The sequence below is a fragment of the Phallusia mammillata genome, chromosome 1 (assembly GCF_965637545.1).
Source record: "Phallusia mammillata chromosome 1, kaPhaMamm4.hap1.1, whole genome shotgun sequence".
Lineage (NCBI taxonomy): Eukaryota > Metazoa > Chordata > Ascidiacea > Phlebobranchia > Ascidiidae > Phallusia > Phallusia mammillata.
In genome coordinates this window covers 31,596,741-31,614,012 of record NC_137252.1, presented here as the reverse complement: position 1 = coordinate 31,614,012, position 17,272 = coordinate 31,596,741, and the positions used below count along the sequence as shown (strand labels likewise).

General features: G+C 35.9%; 1 protein-coding gene across 1 annotated transcript; it reads right to left on the bottom strand.

Annotated features, from left to right (window-relative positions):
• Positions 1-4,039: 4,039 nt before the first annotated feature.
• LOC145204843 (coiled-coil domain-containing protein 40-like) lies at positions 4,040-17,062 on the bottom strand. Its single transcript, XM_080077445.1, has 20 exons — positions 16,927-17,062; positions 16,421-16,487; positions 15,906-16,026; positions 15,427-15,512; positions 14,943-15,089; positions 14,271-14,490; positions 13,482-13,639; positions 12,681-12,821; positions 12,086-12,189; positions 11,371-11,614; positions 10,731-10,913; positions 9,955-10,200; positions 7,769-7,982; positions 6,692-6,861; positions 6,428-6,519; positions 5,923-6,043; positions 5,544-5,732; positions 5,264-5,422; positions 4,817-4,924; positions 4,040-4,334 (listed from the first exon to the last, which is right to left on the bottom strand). Exons 1-20 carry the CDS (start codon positions 16,941-16,943, stop codon positions 4,200-4,202), a joined length of 2,922 nt encoding a protein of 973 aa, XP_079933571.1. The 5' UTR covers positions 16,944-17,062; the 3' UTR covers positions 4,040-4,199.
• Positions 17,063-17,272: the final 210 nt, after the last annotated feature.

Genomic DNA, 17,272 nt, shown 5'->3' with positions numbered 1-17,272 from the left:
TTATACTTTGAAACTTACAACGACCTTCAAATTCAATGTGGTTAGTTTTGACTTTCAAGCTAAACAAGTTTTTACTTGCAGATTTTATCACCAAGAGCACCAAATACAATTAAAGTGTGGCATAATTGTTTCATCACATAATACTATCTGGTAATAACAGCCAAGCAGGCAACCTACCAACTTCGGTATGCGTATGAGCTCCCAAGGGCTCAACGCCCACCACTTGGCCTGACTTTAAAATAATTGGCCCTGCGGCTGTGCCGGTAAGAGTGGTTTGCCAACTACTGACAGCAATGTCATAATTGCTACTGTTTCAATGCTGCATACATTTTATGCCTTATTTGGCGCTGTATAAAACTGTGCGGTACTCTATTTTGCAAAATAATGTTTGAACAATAGTTTAGGCTGCACCTTTCTTGGTTAGCTTTTAAGTCCTTACTTGACTGGTTCCACCAACGTAGCCCACCAGTTTCGATGTCCTACTGTCTCAACCTAATCATACAGTGTTAGTCCCTGACATACAACACTATGTAGTAACTGCAGCGCGTTTACCACCCATTTGCCTCAACGTTTCGAAGCTGTTTTCGGCTTGGTAAATATTTTAGCGCAATTGTGCTGTTACGATTTGTTTCACCCGGCGAAATAAACTCAACTCAACTCATGCTTAACCAACAACATTGTATCAATTCAATCTACGAAAGTCAAAAATCACCATAACTATAGTCACTATTGACACAAATAAGTTTTAGTACAGCCAAAATTTGACAACGCCCAAAACACACATCGAAAAGCTGACTACTACTAAATTCTTTTAAGCATCACGCAAAAACTTCTGCGCCAAGTTGCTAGCTAACACAACACTACGCCAACACAAATGATATTGCGCCGTGTCAATATAATACCGACCAACAAGGACTATTCATTGTTGCGTTAAAATTGTTGTTACAGTCGCACCCTAAGCCTTTAATAAGTCTGTAATCCTCCTACCAGAAAATTGGGCAAGCATTTCACAAATGACCGCGGGCAAAACTAAGCTCTTTGCTATGACAACAATTTGGAAGAAAATTGACTTGAAACTTTTATAACCTGTTTACTGTTTAACCAAGTACGAAACTACACTTATAAACTTTTTACTACTTCCTTTGACCTATAATGATAAAATGTACATTGTTAAAACGGTTACATCCTAAACCAAATCGTTTTAGCTTAGTTGTGTACAGTAACAAAAGCTTTTCGGACAGTTTTGCATTCAGTGATGTTACTATACCAGAAAACAAGGTTTTAACAAGAAATACAAAACTGACCTAGTTATTATACTAGTTTTTAAATATAACGCAAGCAACCTTCCTTACTTTTAAGCCTTAGTTCATGGAAAACACACGCATCCTGCCACACAAGCGACATCTGGCTGCATGCATTGCAACAGCGAAACCGATCACTTAAAACACCAAGACATGATGCAGGCCTGCGCATTTCCTAATCGGCGGTTCTTTGCCATTTAGTAGCGCGCGGGAAAAGGAAATTCGGTGAATGCCGGTTGAACGCTTAGGTCGCAAAAATAAAATGTAAGGAGAAAGGTGCCCTCCTAGACCGCGGGCGATTGTTTGGGAAGGAGAATTCGGTATCACAAACACCGCGCGGTTTGTATTTATTTTACGAAACGAACCACACAATAGGCCACATTTTACAGTGATTTGCATTTTTGCACACAGAATATAGGCTATATACATAAATGAACCGAAACATGACATTTGGCCCACTAGTATGCACTAATACAGTTTTAAAATGTATAGAAAATTTGATTTAGGTCAATGTAGTCGTTTACGTTTTAAGACTATGCACAAACGTCCGAACCTGGAATACAAAGTGTTTAAAACTTACAAAGAACTTTTATATGACAAAAGATCCACTTACATCTTAAATATAGGACTACAGTCTCACAAAAGCAGCACAAGACCCACAAGTTATCCAGTTGCGCCGATATTTGAAAAACAAGTGTTTTAATGTCAAAAACACGCTGCTTAAGAAACACTTACATAAGTTACGAGTATGTGCAAACCTGTATTCGACAAGTGCATTTGGGAGAAAAACAATACGTGACGTTCGTTAAGCAAATACTACATACAAACTCGCGTACTTTTACCATACATGAGCAACACCAAAATTATGCAAATCATCACAGTTAAATTGTGTTAGCTTAAAACAGTTAGCTCTGCCTATCAGAATGTATCTAGAGCAAGTTAAATCAGAAACTTAGGAACACTATACACTGACTTGAAAACTTATTAAATGAAACACTTAACGGCCGTTTTTATAGCTCGATTGGACGACCTGCACTGATGACAACAGTGATTGCTGAAACGCCTGCATGATTTGTTTCTTAATCAAATAAATCAGAAACGTATGTCAACCTCCTTAAGACAGCAGCAGGGACATCAGAAACAAACATGTTGAAACTCTGCACAGCTTCCAATAATCGTTGCACACACAGTAGCATCCTGTTTCACACGACACAATCTCGTCTTGCAAAATAAGAAAAAAGCGTCACCCATGACTGACCGCAAACCAAAATTGCCGGCTTGTCGTGCCGGGCCTGAGGGAAAATTTCGAATTGCTTAAAGCGTTTCTTTAGGTTAAAAGCGTCTGTTGTGCCACAATTGTACGCCCAAAGATTTTTTGCACCTTGAAATTCACCAATGTACGTTTTGAGCAAATTACAGTTAAAATCTCAGTCACTTTTGGGTTAATTTTAGGAGATTGACCTTCCCAAACTTATACACACCAATCACGACATGTACGTTTAAGTATGGAATGTCATGCCACAAATGTATAAGACAAAAACAAATAGTTCGTATTAATGGGTACAAAACAAATATCTGTACTTGAACTTTGAACCAAATGTCCTTATCGAAACGAAATCACTTGTTGAAATCTCGCAACGAAAACACATCTTGAAGTCGGTTGGACAAAATGCAGCCTAATAGCAACAGTTTATAGAATGCGTTGCTTGGATGGTATTAAGCTTTCCTACCAACGGTTGTACAAAGGTAGGCTTCATTGAAACATATTCTTGATTTTTTTTATTCCTTGCTGCAATGATAAACTAAAGCAAATTTACAAGTAATAGCAGCTTCCGAAACCGTTAATTGCTATAGGTTTTCATAAGTACATCTTTCATAAGCTTGGTGACATGATAACTACACCAATTTCAAAAGTGTGTACATTTAATTATAATCCCGGAACTGAACGTCCGTATCATAAAGCAAAACCAGCAATTTTGTCAAACAATACTCGCTTAGTTGCTGTGACACACAGTACTAGATGCAAGTCACAGCCTTCTCCAAAACTGCAAGCTAAACATTAGGTCAAATTGACCAAGCAGGTACCTGCCACTACCTTTTACCTGATTCTTCCCCTTAAACCACAGGCGTTTTTCATTGACAAGGTAAACAGCAAGGCGTCTGGTGTTTAGGCGTTCGTTGTTTGTTTGTGACTTAACAATGGCATTTAATTGACCCTGCCGCGACCTACCAAAAGTGGCGTTTCTCTTGAGTTCACTTAATTGGTTGAATTGTATTGAAGTAATGCAATTCGCTGTTACTTCAGTTGCGCGAATTGCTCTTTATAAATTAAGTGAATTAAGTTTCTTTTTACCTTTTTAAACTTACAAATCGACAGTTTGGGAAAAACACTTCGTGGTATTTTCAGTGAGGAAAAATGTTTTTTTGTGGTTTCTGGGGGAATTTGAAATTTCGCAAAAAAAATTGTGCTGGTAAGCTTATTGGTTTGAGAGAACTGCAAATGGACCGTGTGCAAATTAGGCGTTTTTCGCTTCCGTTTAACGCAACTTTGTTAAAAGCCTGTATTCCACACGAATATGACGTATAGAATAACAGAAAAATTGTTGTTTGTTGTGGAACGCTTTTGATGCAATGTTGCATGTAGGCTAAAAAAATGCACTACTAGTAAGCATTCCTTTTGAAAAAAATCCAAAACATTATGTACTTTTTGGTGTTAAAAAACAAAACTATTTTAGGAACAAAAGCAGTTTTATTTCTGAAAACAGAACAATACATTAATGCTGCTGCAAAAAAACAGGGCGTAAAAAACGTTCCATGCCTTGTATTTATCGCACCGTTGCTGCACGATATTACAAAACAAATCCTAAAACGTGATGTCATCGGTTAATGACGTCACGACTAGCTTGCGAAGTCGTCCTGAGGTCCATGGATGGTTGCTATGCGACGGACGGCCTGTTGAGCGTGCGGAAAGTCCTGACTGATTCGATCCAAGATATTGATCATGTGATGCATGCGATCCTCCTGTCGCTGCAGCTGTTGTCATGGTTACACAATATAAGGCGTTAGAGTGGGATTTGACAATAAAATTTAAATAAAAATGGTAGTTTCAAATGTTTTCATTTTTGGCATTTTTAACTATTTTGGGACTGCTATTGTCTGTCGCTCTATATATTGATCCATGGTTTGGTGCTCTTTCTATGAAGTTAGTCAACAAGTAGCCGTACTTAACCATATTAATGTCACTTTTCATCCATGATGTGCCCTTATACGTTCGATTGATAACCGGTTTAGGAGAAACATGGCCAAAGAACCACGGCATTTCGCTGCTGCTGTTGCCATGGTTACAAACAACGCATTACAAAATGTAAACAAATGTTGTGAGTTTAAAAGTTTTTATTTTGGTATCGTATTGTAAGACTGGTATATACTGTGGCTCCATTCATTGATCTACATTCAGTGTTTTGGTTGGGTTTCTGTTTGTGTGTACCTCACATATTTAAAAGCTTTTAACTTACCTCTGTGTTGAGAGCATCCTCAGTCTGACATATTGGTGTGTATTTTGCCGTCTTGAGCGACTGCAGATGTTTCACCTTAGTCTGCTTTGAGACTAGCTCGTTCAAGTTCTATAAAAACAATGGCTAACGGAATAAATCAAAAGATACACCAACTTATGGCATTTATATTGTTTCGATACAACATCCTAACAATCTTTGGCGAATAAATACAAAAGTTTACAAGCACATAAATTGTGTATGTTGGCCTTCAAGCAATACTACAAAGCTTTTAACATCAGCAAACAGAAAGAACTGGGAAGTTAAAATGATCAACCGCTTACGTTTAGGACATTTTATCAAAGCGTTTCTGTCATCACGCAAAATAAAATGTAGGTGAACAAGATAACCTAACAAGCCATCCGCAGCATAGGGACGATTTACAATGTAATTCATAGCACCGGGGCTTACCCTCATTTTGACTTCTTCCCAGCGCTCACAGTCGCCATCTAGTGTATCGACCGTTCCCTGTAGTTGCTGCACAGTGATTTGTTTCTCTTCCAAGTTTCTATTGATCTCCGACTGGTTCTCACGCAGTTGTCTTATGTCGTCATCACACGATGACGCATCCTAAATGTGACGTCATAATTGGGTAATTCAACTTGACGATCATATATTGCACAACATAAACGTAAGCTGGAATAAAAAAATTAAAAAATTCAACTTCGGGGTTGGGATTTGAACCACGAACCTTTTGAGTTTGCTTGATCTTTTTGTCAAGGTTGATAAGTGTCTTTTGGAAAGCTCCTTTAGTTGGAGTTTTTCTGTCCAGTTTCGATTGAGCCTCTCCTCTGGTTACTATGGTTTCACGCCTGGAAACCACTTGCTCCATCTCTCGCATCATGATGTCTTGCTGCTTCATCAGTTGTGTGTATCGCACCTGTAACGTAAGCAGTGATCTAAGCAACGCGTTCGATTACGTAGTTGATACAAGTGGTGACGTAAACAATTCATAAACTACACACGAACTAAAAACAACCTAAAAACTACAAACGAATTCCAGAGGTTATTTTGTGGAAAATACGTTAGTAGTGTCTGCTAGTTAATTATGACGTCACAAGTAATGTTACCTGCATTCTATGAATCTCGGCTTTCATTGCTCTCATCTCTCCCTGACCGACCTCAGAATCAACGGCGGCCCGAGTTTCTTTGGCGAGTTGCGTTTTCTTTTCCCACAACATGATTTGTCTCCTGCGGAAAAAACATAAACTGGTCAGAAAATGCCACACAAAACAAATTCTGAAATGGTTCGCTTGGGCATTACAGGGTAAAAAGAGAAACAAATATTTTAAAAACCCTCTGCTTGGGTGGTTTATTAAATTAGAAATATTTTTACGTTACAAGGCCTATTTATGTATCCACCGTTTCTGATTTCAAATAGGTTTCAAAAGCTTATTAGGCAAATTTGCTGTCATATTTTAGCGAGGAACGACATCAAATACAGCCAATGTTTTTAACACAAGTCGCAAGAAGTAGAATGTTTGACGGACAGATTAATTATTGACATAAGGAACTTTAACTAGTATTTATGTTGGAAGTCAAGTTTCAAGGGGAAGACCCACAACTGCAACTTACTCTGCTTCGATGAGATTATTGAGTAACTTTTCTTTCTCGTCTTTCAGGTTGTCGAGTTTATGTTGCATTTGAATCGATTCCAACTCGGCCTCCTAAACCAAAACAAAAGTTGTCAATAGAAATTTTTCGCAAACCAAACGGCATAAAACTTTCCAATAACATACACAAAAAATGTATACCAAAAAAATCACACAATCTCAAAGTCAAAATGCATGCAAAGGCTCTTGTTGAAAAATATGGCAAGATAAGTAATAAACAGTTTACCTTCAATTCTTGCATAAACTCGTTCTCAGTAAGACTGTTGCCTTGTTCCAAAGTCTCCTGCAAGCCTTTCTCCTTGGTGAGCAATGTATTAAGTTTGATCATGGCGTTCTGCATATTTCGCACAGATCTGTTAATGTCATTTTGCTCCTGAACTTGCTGAGCGATCTCGCCTGAAAAATAGCATTTGTTTATATTGGGCCTGAATATTAAACCTACAGAAGCAGGGTAGTATATGAATTCCTATGTATATCGAAACATAATAAAAATGGTAAGTGCCAGACCTTGCATAAAACGTTCTTTAGTTTGAACAGGTTAATACATCAACATGGATTGTTTTTATATTCGTAACAAGTGTTTTCGCTATAGGTAAGTTTTTCAGTCATTACCAACGTAGAAATATACTTTTTATTTAAGCGTGGTACGTCATGCATAAAAAACTATGTTTTTCAAAGTGTACATTTTTAGGGAAATTATAACCAAAGTTTGCTATTACAGTAATGTGAGTTACATAGAACGGAGTAGGGTTTTTGCTTTATTATTATAGAGTGCTTAACATCTTAAATGAATACAATGATAGGTTTTTAAAATCAAACAACAATGGATTCAAAATAAACGAAAACGTAACTGCGATGTAAAAATTGATAAAAGCAGGCTTTCAGCTACCGATGTGTGTGTATCTTTGGTCTAAGGTTTAACTTCAGAATTTACCACTGTTATTTTAAAAAGTTGACCCTGGCATATAATATCAAGATTTACTTAAATCCCCGTTTAAAAATAAAGGATTCTTTACAGCGTTTTTTTAAAGATTTTAGTAAATGAATTTTAGAAGTTTCCATCAAATGTACAATATGCTGCACGTAAATGAATTAGACATAATATACGTATGAATAGCTGTTGCTGCCAGGCACACTGTATCAACAATTATTGCACTTCCAGCAGACTATTACATTGTGTTTTATGATGTGTCATTATACTGATGAAGGCGTCTCTTACGTCAAACCGTCGTTTTTTCTCAAATAAAAATCTGCTGAATCAGCAAAAAATTTCTACATAATATACGCATGTACTTAAACTTACCTTCAATTCTCAACTTCTTCTGAGTGAGAATAGTTCTTTGTTTTTTCAGATTCTCAACGTCAGAATTTTGTTGGTCTCTGTCCTTGCTAAGTCGAACTAGCTCGTGTTGTTGTCGCAGCCAGAACTGCTGGAGATCAGTGATTCCCTGAGAAGCTCCCTCGATCTGCTTGTTTAGCGAATTCACTTGGATCTCAAGTGGTCCAATCTCTTCACCCTGGGAAGTAAATGAAATTATATTTAATCCTAAGCAAGATCATATTTAAATATTTGAACTATATTATGGACAAAGATTTTAATGTGGATGGTTATAAATACACTGTAACTAAAAATAGGGCAGGTGAACAAAAGTGTTTTTTTTACTAACATTGAAGGCATTGCCAGTACCTTATTCAAATAGAATTTAAAAAAGATTTACTCAGTGTCAAATATAAAAGCTCATTTACATTGACAAGCAGTTTAGGATTTTATACCACACCAATTATCTTATTTTCGTGATCTTTCATATCAAAAAATTGATAAATTATAAATTTATTGTTGTTTTTGTTTTTCGGTTTACAATTTATTAAGAAACCATTTAGTTATTTTCTAAAACACTTCAGAAACTAGAAGAGTGGCTTTCTGATATACCTCCATTTTACATATTCTATACGATATTTACCAATTAACTATACACATCATTTGATCTACACATATGATTGTTTTTGTAAACAAAAACTGATGGGTCCCCACACGCGCGTTTGTGCGGATTTACAGTAAACAAATGTTGCGGTGATTTTTACATTCTTAAGGACAAATTTTTAGAAAGCATTAACCCAACAATAAAAAAAAATTGTTCGTATTCTTTTTGCACTATTATTGTCATGTAATTACAAAATTAAAAAAACGTAACAAAGACTTAAATCTAATCTCTTGCTTTGACCCAGATATAGTCCTCCACGGTCGGGTTTTGAACACAATTTTTTTAGAAAGCTGTAACAGTTGTGTTACAGACACTTTAAATTAAAAAGCAATTTGCTACAAGTGTATACATAACAAATTGTTTTTCATTTAACTTTGTTTCGCAAAACGAGTACCATTGACCAGTAGTAACCTCTCAGGGTGCACACGCCAAACGACTGTTTGACCTTTTGACACCGTTTTCAATAGCACGCCGTCATTCGTGTTCAACAATACTGTTAAGCCTAATTTATACATGCCTTGAGTATTGACTCCTTAATTGATTGTCAAAAAAACGCTACGTTATGAAGAAAGTTCTGAGCTGTGTTTGTAATACCGACTAGTTGACCTTAAGTAACCCGTGATCATGCGGCAGCCAACCTGACAACGAGCATTTAAAAAAACATTTATTTGGCAAAACTCAAGTTAATTTTTTCATCTTAACTTTTATTAACAAAGTTTTTCTTGACATATACAAAACCGAAGCACGGTTATTAGGTTTAAATCACGTCATAGGTGTAAAACCTTCGCCAAAACTGAAAATGTGAGTGACCACTTAATAAAACGACATAGCATTGCTGTGCAAAACAGCTGATTTCTAATCACTGAAACGACGTCTCGTAAAACGTCTGTCCGACGTCAAGCTGAGCCCTCCCACTATCGTAAACCAGTGAGTTACTCTCTTGGTACTTCTGCCTACAGTGTCTTTCTTGACCAAACGGGCGTTAGACACATTTATGTTTCGGGGGCCTATGGCTGAACCTCTGGGTCATACGGGGTCAAAATTCACATGGACCATCTTTAGACCAATATCTGCAATGTGTGTAAATTTGAAAAAGTTTGAACCATTCTTTCTTGACCAAAACGTGGGAACAATAGCCGCGCTAAAAATTTCACGTTTTGGGGGGCTGTGGGTGAACCGGGGGATCAAACGGGGTCAAAATTTACATGGACCATCTTTAGACCAATATCTTTAATGTGTGTAAATTTGAAAAAGTTTGAACCACTCTTTCTTGACCAAAACGTGGGAACAAATCTGCGTTAGAAAGAAAAAAAGAAAAAAGAAAAAAGAAAAAAGAAAAAAAGAAAAAAAGAAAAAAAGAAAAAAAAAATATAGACAAAAACAATATGTGTCCCCTTCAGGGAAGGGGACCCATAATAATTATACGAAGGACCTATAAAAACATAAAATCGCAAGTATCAGTCCAAAAAGTCGCAACAACTAACGTCAATGACGTCACATAACGTACCCCGCTTGAGGACACGAGTTGGTCAAGTCGTTTGTTGTACTGGTCAATTGTCGTCTGTTTGCGTTCGATGACGGCGTTACGCTTTGATGCCTCATGTTCCGCTCGACTGATCAGCTCATTCTTGGATCTGATGTCATGTTCCAGTTCATCGCGTTCGTGGTTGAGATGACGTATGCGTGACGTACACTCTGAGTATTGGAGCGAGCAACGAGCCATCTCGTTTTCCACCATTGCGTAATCCGCTTCCTGTGTGACGCCAGAAAGTGGTAATTGTTACGCAACAGTTTACCAAATAAGTTTACCAAATACCTATTCCTGAAAATTTTAGTTGTACTTGAATTTTACGGAAAATTCAGGTTTTAATAATAATTTAATGGCGTTAAAAATGATCAATGTAAAACACAAAAAAACACTTTACGTTAGGTCTATAAGAGAGGCGTTAATCAAAATTAGACAGTCGTTTAGGTATTCAAGCAACAAGACACAGGTCATAAAATCTAGATAAAATCTGTGGTGGGATTCGAACTCTCGACATAAGCCAATTTGAAAAAAAGTACCATAATTATAACTACAATAATACTTGGTTAAACTGGATCTTCGCCTGATTCGGAAAAAACTCGAGGTACAAATGATTTGTAATTTGTTAAGTCTTTACCTGACCGACATCGGTTAATCCGGATCTTTGCATAATGTGGACAATTGTTTTGGTCCAAACGGGTCCCAGAATAACCGAGGTTTACTGTATTTCGAACATTCCATGATGGAATAAAACTTACCAGTTTCTTTTTGGTCTCTCTCATCTTTTCAGTCATTTTGATGGTATAGGTTTGTGCCTTGTCAGCAGTCAGTTGTTGTTGAAGGTCTTTGAGGATTGCATCTTCAAGTGCCACCTTCTCTGTGTATTCACGTTCAATCTGCTTTCTCAGTGCGTTGATTTCATTCAGCTTCATTGATCGCTCCTACAAACATAAAACGTTTGAAGTTAACCGAAAGATCGCATGTAACTGTGATCCAGTGTATCTACACAAAAAGTGCTTTGTTTTTAAGAAATTTGTTCAAAAATATATGAGACTTTAGGGGTGAATTTCACGTAATTTACTAAAAAACAAATTTTTGAATCAATTTTAAACCATTAAAAACAATTTTTTTGGAGCATATAATTTTGGCTTTCACGCCTAACCAAGTAAAAGTTTAGAAAAAGGTAAAAAATCTAATGTAAGTAACACTTTATTACTTTTTATCAATTACTGCTATTGTCTTTAAAAGTAATTACCCATTGTTTACATTTTCTTCGCCAACATAAAATAATGTCACAATTAAGAACTTATTCCACCTCTTAACATTGACGAAATGACAGTTATAGAGCATACAAAATCCCTTTACCAAATTACACAGATTTTTACCACTTTATCTTACCGTGGTGCTCTTGTTCAAGGCTTGCTCAGTTTCATGCAGCGTTCTACTGTAGGTGCCGTATTGCTGTTTCAAGGCATCTTGTTTCAGCAGATTCTGTTTGATCTGTTTCTTGGTCATTCCTATGTCCATATCGGTTTTGTTAAGAACCATCGTAAGAGTTTCGTTCCGCTCCTCCTCTTTCTGGATTGACCTCTTGTAACCCCCGATCTCGGTTTCGAGGGATTTAACTTGCTGGCTGGCCAAGCTGTGTTAAAAAAAACTTTACATTTAATCATAACTTTCAATAAATTCGTATAGTATTCGTTTACACTGGGCCAAGTTATTAAGTCATAAAATGTGATTATAGAACTGATTTTGGAGGTTCGCTAATTCAAAGTCCTTCAGTGGGGCAACAAATATTTTTAATTTAAAAGGGTTTCTTAGGAAAATGCAAAAGAGTGAAACACCCATAAAAACAAATGCTTAATTTTCAGATTTTTCTAACCAATATCTTATCATATGTGGGAATGCTTGGGAGACAAGCTAGATTCGACACAATCCTGGTGTGCAATATGTTTCCTATATGAATACACCGTGATTGCTGGTCTGTATGAACGCGTTAGGATTGGTATCACTATTGTATTTACACTTTCCTTAGATTACTAAAGTTGGTTTGGGGACAGCATATAGCGTATTTAGGAATCCCAGGTATCTGCTTCAAATACATAAGTTTTACCTCAAAGCTTCCTGCATAGCGGCATGGGCTTCGTCTCTACGCTTCATACCAATCAAACTTGAATTCCATTGCTGGTAAAGTTGTTTCTTTTCCAATTCGATTGCCTGATACAAAAAATACGTGTTGCCTGTCATTAAAAACTACAATTTAGATATGTTTTAAAGTGTAGAACGCCGTTCATAAAATCCTTTTATTATCTTTAAATTGTAGCATTTCGAAAACGTATTGTTCATTTGAGCGTAATCTTATTTTCAAACAGTACATTTTAGAGTTGTAAGTGAGGCCGAAATTATCAGGTCAAGTTCGGGCGGATATTTGAATCAAACAGGCTTGATTAACGCCTGACTTCACAGACGGCATTATTTGTTCCACAATTTTACCAAATTTCGGGCTTCCAATATTAGTGTTTTAAATATTCAGGTGTTGTTAGATTTAGGTTTGAACTTTCGGATTCGGACAGTTTATAACTCCTGTACATTTAAACAATATTTTTGACACAATTCTCGCTTTGCTGAAACTAACATAACCGAAAAAAATGATAGCGAAACATTAACACAACATCTGTCACTTGTTCGTCTTCAAAAGATGGACTTACCTCGATCTCTTCCTTGGCCTCGCTTAGAGCTTGTTTTGCTGCGATGGTCTCTTCAGACTGAGCAGATTGCTGGGCTTCGTACATCGCAATGTTTTCACGCAACTGGTCCACTCGCTCGGTGAGCATAGCAACATGGAGATCCTGTAAATGTAAGTAAACCATTAGTAAGTTACAAACAACTTTTTCAAGATTTAAACAAAACTGAACCATGTTTTGTGGTGTTAAATTTTTTCAACCCAGTGGTTCCAAACATTTTGAAAATGAAAACCTTTTGTATGTAAAACCATTTGTATGTCGATTTATTAAGTTTGCCTGCCCCCCAATACAGCTATGTCCATTTTTTTAAACTAAAAATTTAAATATGTTTTTTTTGCATTTGCAGACCCTATGGAACCATTCAGCCGGCAGATAGGGGGGTCAACGAACCCCAGGTCGGGAAGCACAGACATATGTTTTCATGTTAATTTCTGTTTAGCCATCACAACACAGTTTTAAACTTAAAATCAGGCAAAGAAAGAGTTTCTAAAATAACACAGGCATTTCATAATTGTGGGTATTGTCATTTTTCTATTAAAATAGAATCAATACCTTCATAGATTATAAAATTGATGTAAAACTAACAGAATAGAAAAATATTTTAGTTGAAGCTGTTAAGGGCACTTGATTTTGAATAATAATTCGGATTTAAATCGCCCAGTTGTAATTATAAAGCGTTATGTGTCATGGAAAATGCGGTTCAATTGTCAACAAAATAGTCAACTGTTTAATTATCTCAAAAAATACATCATACAATTTTCATACCTGCCGCTTTTTGTCCTGTTCTGCTTGACTAACTTCAACCTCAGCCTTCTCTGCAGCTCTTTTCATCACAGCAATATCAGAGCGAATGTCTTCCTTGGCATTTTGCATGTAATAAAGCCGTGTTGCTAAATTCTCCACTTCTGTTTGCAACTCAGCATCTGAACAAATCATAGAGTTCTGTTGTTTACCAAAAAAACTAAATAACAATGAGACATAAATTGATTTTTTATCATTTAAGTTTGGAAAAAATATTTCTATAAGCAGTTTAAATTTACAACTTTAAGCTATATTACCATCAAAATGTTGAACCATTTAATCTCTAAATGTAAGTAATTTTTTCCTTCTGAAATATGGTAAAAATGAAATTGAATAGCAAATTTACTAGAAGGTATATGTGCTCCAATAGTAAGTGATACGCTAAACAAAAGAATTTTTAAAGAGAGTGGGTATTCTGCATGTTGTACTAGATCAGGGGTGTGCAACCTTTGTGAGTGTGGGGCCAAATACATAATCATGATTAGATTGCGAGACACACCTTTATATAAAGGGGTGATGTTATCCAATATGCCTATGTTAACAATTAAAAATCGCATTTGATTCTAGTCGCATTATTGTGAGGTTGCAGGAAAATAGCACTGTGTGCATTGATCTTGTCAACAATATGTAATAATTCAATTCGTTTTCCAGTACAGTTGAAATCCTAGCGTCTCTGCGGGCCGCACAACCTTCACTCAATGGGCCGCAGGTTGCACCCTCCTGTACTAGATAATGCATATATAATAGTCTTACTCTTTTTTCGCTCTTTTGTAGCAAGGGTCTGCACTTTCTTGTAATTGTCTCTCAACTTGTTTAAAACATCTTCATGATTTCGTCGATTTTCTGCTGAGTCAGCATGTTTGTCATGGAGTTGTTCCAGATTGGCTTGTTGTCGTGCCAACTCTTGTTGAACTCCGTACAGAGTAACACCAACCTCCTCTCGTGTGGTTTTCTTCCGTTTCAAATCATCAATCTAGAAAAGGCAGATTTTCGATTTTCGGTTTAATTTCAGTTTTAAGGTAAAATAGACAACAACTACAAAATAGTTTAAGATACACATGGACCAAAGAAGCTTAAATTTACTAATAACTATCCATAAGGCACTTCATTGATAACATTAGTTTATTAAGTATGTATAAGATATGATTTGGTTCATTGTCAAGAAGTATGAGATGCTACAAATTAATGATTTTGTCTTTTATAAGATAAACACAAATACAGTCTTCAAAGGCATAAGTTACAATGAAATTGATAGGTACGAAAACAACTAAAAGCTTATTGCAAAACCTATAACAAAAGGCTGGTATTTGAGGTGATAAAAGTTTAAGAGGTTATTACAAATTTGCTGGAAACAATGGAAATATAAAGTGTTGCTGTCAGGCATTATATATAAACTTTAGAAAAATATCAATTAATCTGGCTTACCAGCTCCTTGTGTTCCAATCTGGCTTTCTCCAGCTGTTTAGTAAGTTGATTTTTCAAAGCAGATTGGAATCTTTTCATCAAAGGATGGTCGGGATCAAGAACAACGAGATCAGATTGAACTTCCTCCTCAGGTTCTGAATCTGAATCCTAAAATCATCAAGTGAAAGAATGTTAATGTAAGATCATTTGTAATGAGTGTTATATGAACATTAATTTTTCTTGCACTTTTCTGTTGAATACTGCATATTTTTCTATTTGCACTTACATTTTTCTGTTGAAAAAAGCAAATTTTTCTACTTGCACAGTCATAAATATGAAACAGTGATAAATATGGAACACTAAATACAGCAGGTGAGACTTTGGTAAAACATAAAAATTATACAAACACCATTTAAAACAGGTATTGGGCCCCCAAAGGTCATTTGATCCATGTAATAAGCCCCTATATACTTATTAAACCAGCCTATTCTAGATTCAACTTTACCCTTTCCATGTCTTCTTCTTCTTCAGTCTCTGTGTCAATGTGTCCAAGTCCTTCTCCAAGATTTCTTAGCAATGTGCTTGCATCCCCTAGAAAAAACACATGCTTATAAACAACTGGTATGAAAGAGTAAAATAAGAAAGGATTTAATACCTACAACCAGGTGTTACATTCACTGACAAGCAGTAAAACAAGACAAACTTTGGAATCAGGAATATTTATGGAATCATGAAATCAGACCAGACGACACACTCATATGGAAAACCATAATTATACATTATACGAAAACGATTGTGAATAATCATTGTTAGGCCTGTAACTTTTCCAATTTCAGTCCAATTGTTTTATTATACATTAATATGTATAGATTTTGTTACACTTTTTGGTTGCTCTTGTTGAGAACAAGTTTGTTTATAACACAATATGCCAGGATTAAGTTTGGACTGCCAACAAACAAGGTATGAGTTGCACAATACATTTACCCTGAGTAGCACTGCTTGGTCTACTGTGTCTACCATCATCTTCATCATCACCACTTTCTGTGGGTGGAGGGCCGACGTTCATTTCATTTGCATCCACGGATTGCATATCATCTAAACTTAACTGAAAACACAGCAACGTTATAATGTGCACTATTTTATTACAATTTGCACTATTGTAAATTATAAATGTTTTTGCAATAAATGTTAAAGATTTGTGCTTGAAACGTTGGTCAATTTAACTATAACTGTAGGCAATTTGTATAAAGTGCAACTGTGTAATTGGAAATGATTTATTGACATTGTTGCAAAATAATAATAGTGATGGCTTAATTCTAGGAAATTTGATGTAAAAAGGCAGCTTAATTTAAAGGTATTCGACAAATAATGATAAGTTAAAGCCCCTTGTAAGCCTAAATTGTAATGTACTTTTTAGGGACCAAAAAACAGACCTAATGAGAAACAAGATTTCTTCTTTCTTAAACAAAAGTTTGCTAACTTTGTAAAACTAGCGGTACCTCCTGTAACGCTTTCACTGTTACCCTTGAGACAGCTTTTGCAAATGTGGGTTGATCTTCATCTTCCCTAAGAAAATAAAACAACCATGGCACATTAAAATCACACTAATGCTATGATGTAAATATTATAATAAATTATCTCATATTTTTTAGTTTTGGAGTTATTGCGATTGTTGGCTGGTTTTGCCCTGGCAACAAACAGTTTTGATTTCTCATTATTAATACTTTATCCACTTTTTTTAATCAGACAATAGTTGTTGGTACTTGTCCTAGTTTATTTTAGTCCCAATTCAAAACTCGTTCATTTTTCTTAAATTGCAGGTTAAAAAAATGATTAGAATGACAAACTTTAATAGCGGTTAACAAAAAATAACAATGTAGCCATCTCACACAAGTTGTGTTTTCCTATGCGGTTTAATTACTGAACAAAAAAGTTTGAAAACGAATAATGTCAATCATTATGGAAGTTCAGTTAATTTACAAATTAACAGTAAATCAAAGCTAACCTCGGATTTTCCGCCATGACGACTTATCAATGTGTACTCCGTTTTCCTGAACAAATTTTGATTGTCACTTGTTTCTAATATCTGCAGCTCTTTTCAAAATTCGCTTTCTCTGTTTGCTCGATGCTCGGTGGTTCCACTGTTGCTAAGCAACACACTGGCCACTTGTAGCGGTGCGGAGTTGATATTTTACTTTCGAAGAGGTTTTTAAATTCTCCGTTAGTCACTAGTTGTTATTTTCTTTCGCGTTAAATAATATCCGTTTAGTTGTTTTGGCGACTGTTAACCAAACTACGACTAAACAAGTAATCTGGCAATCAAGATGTCTTGCATTATACCTTTACTTAGG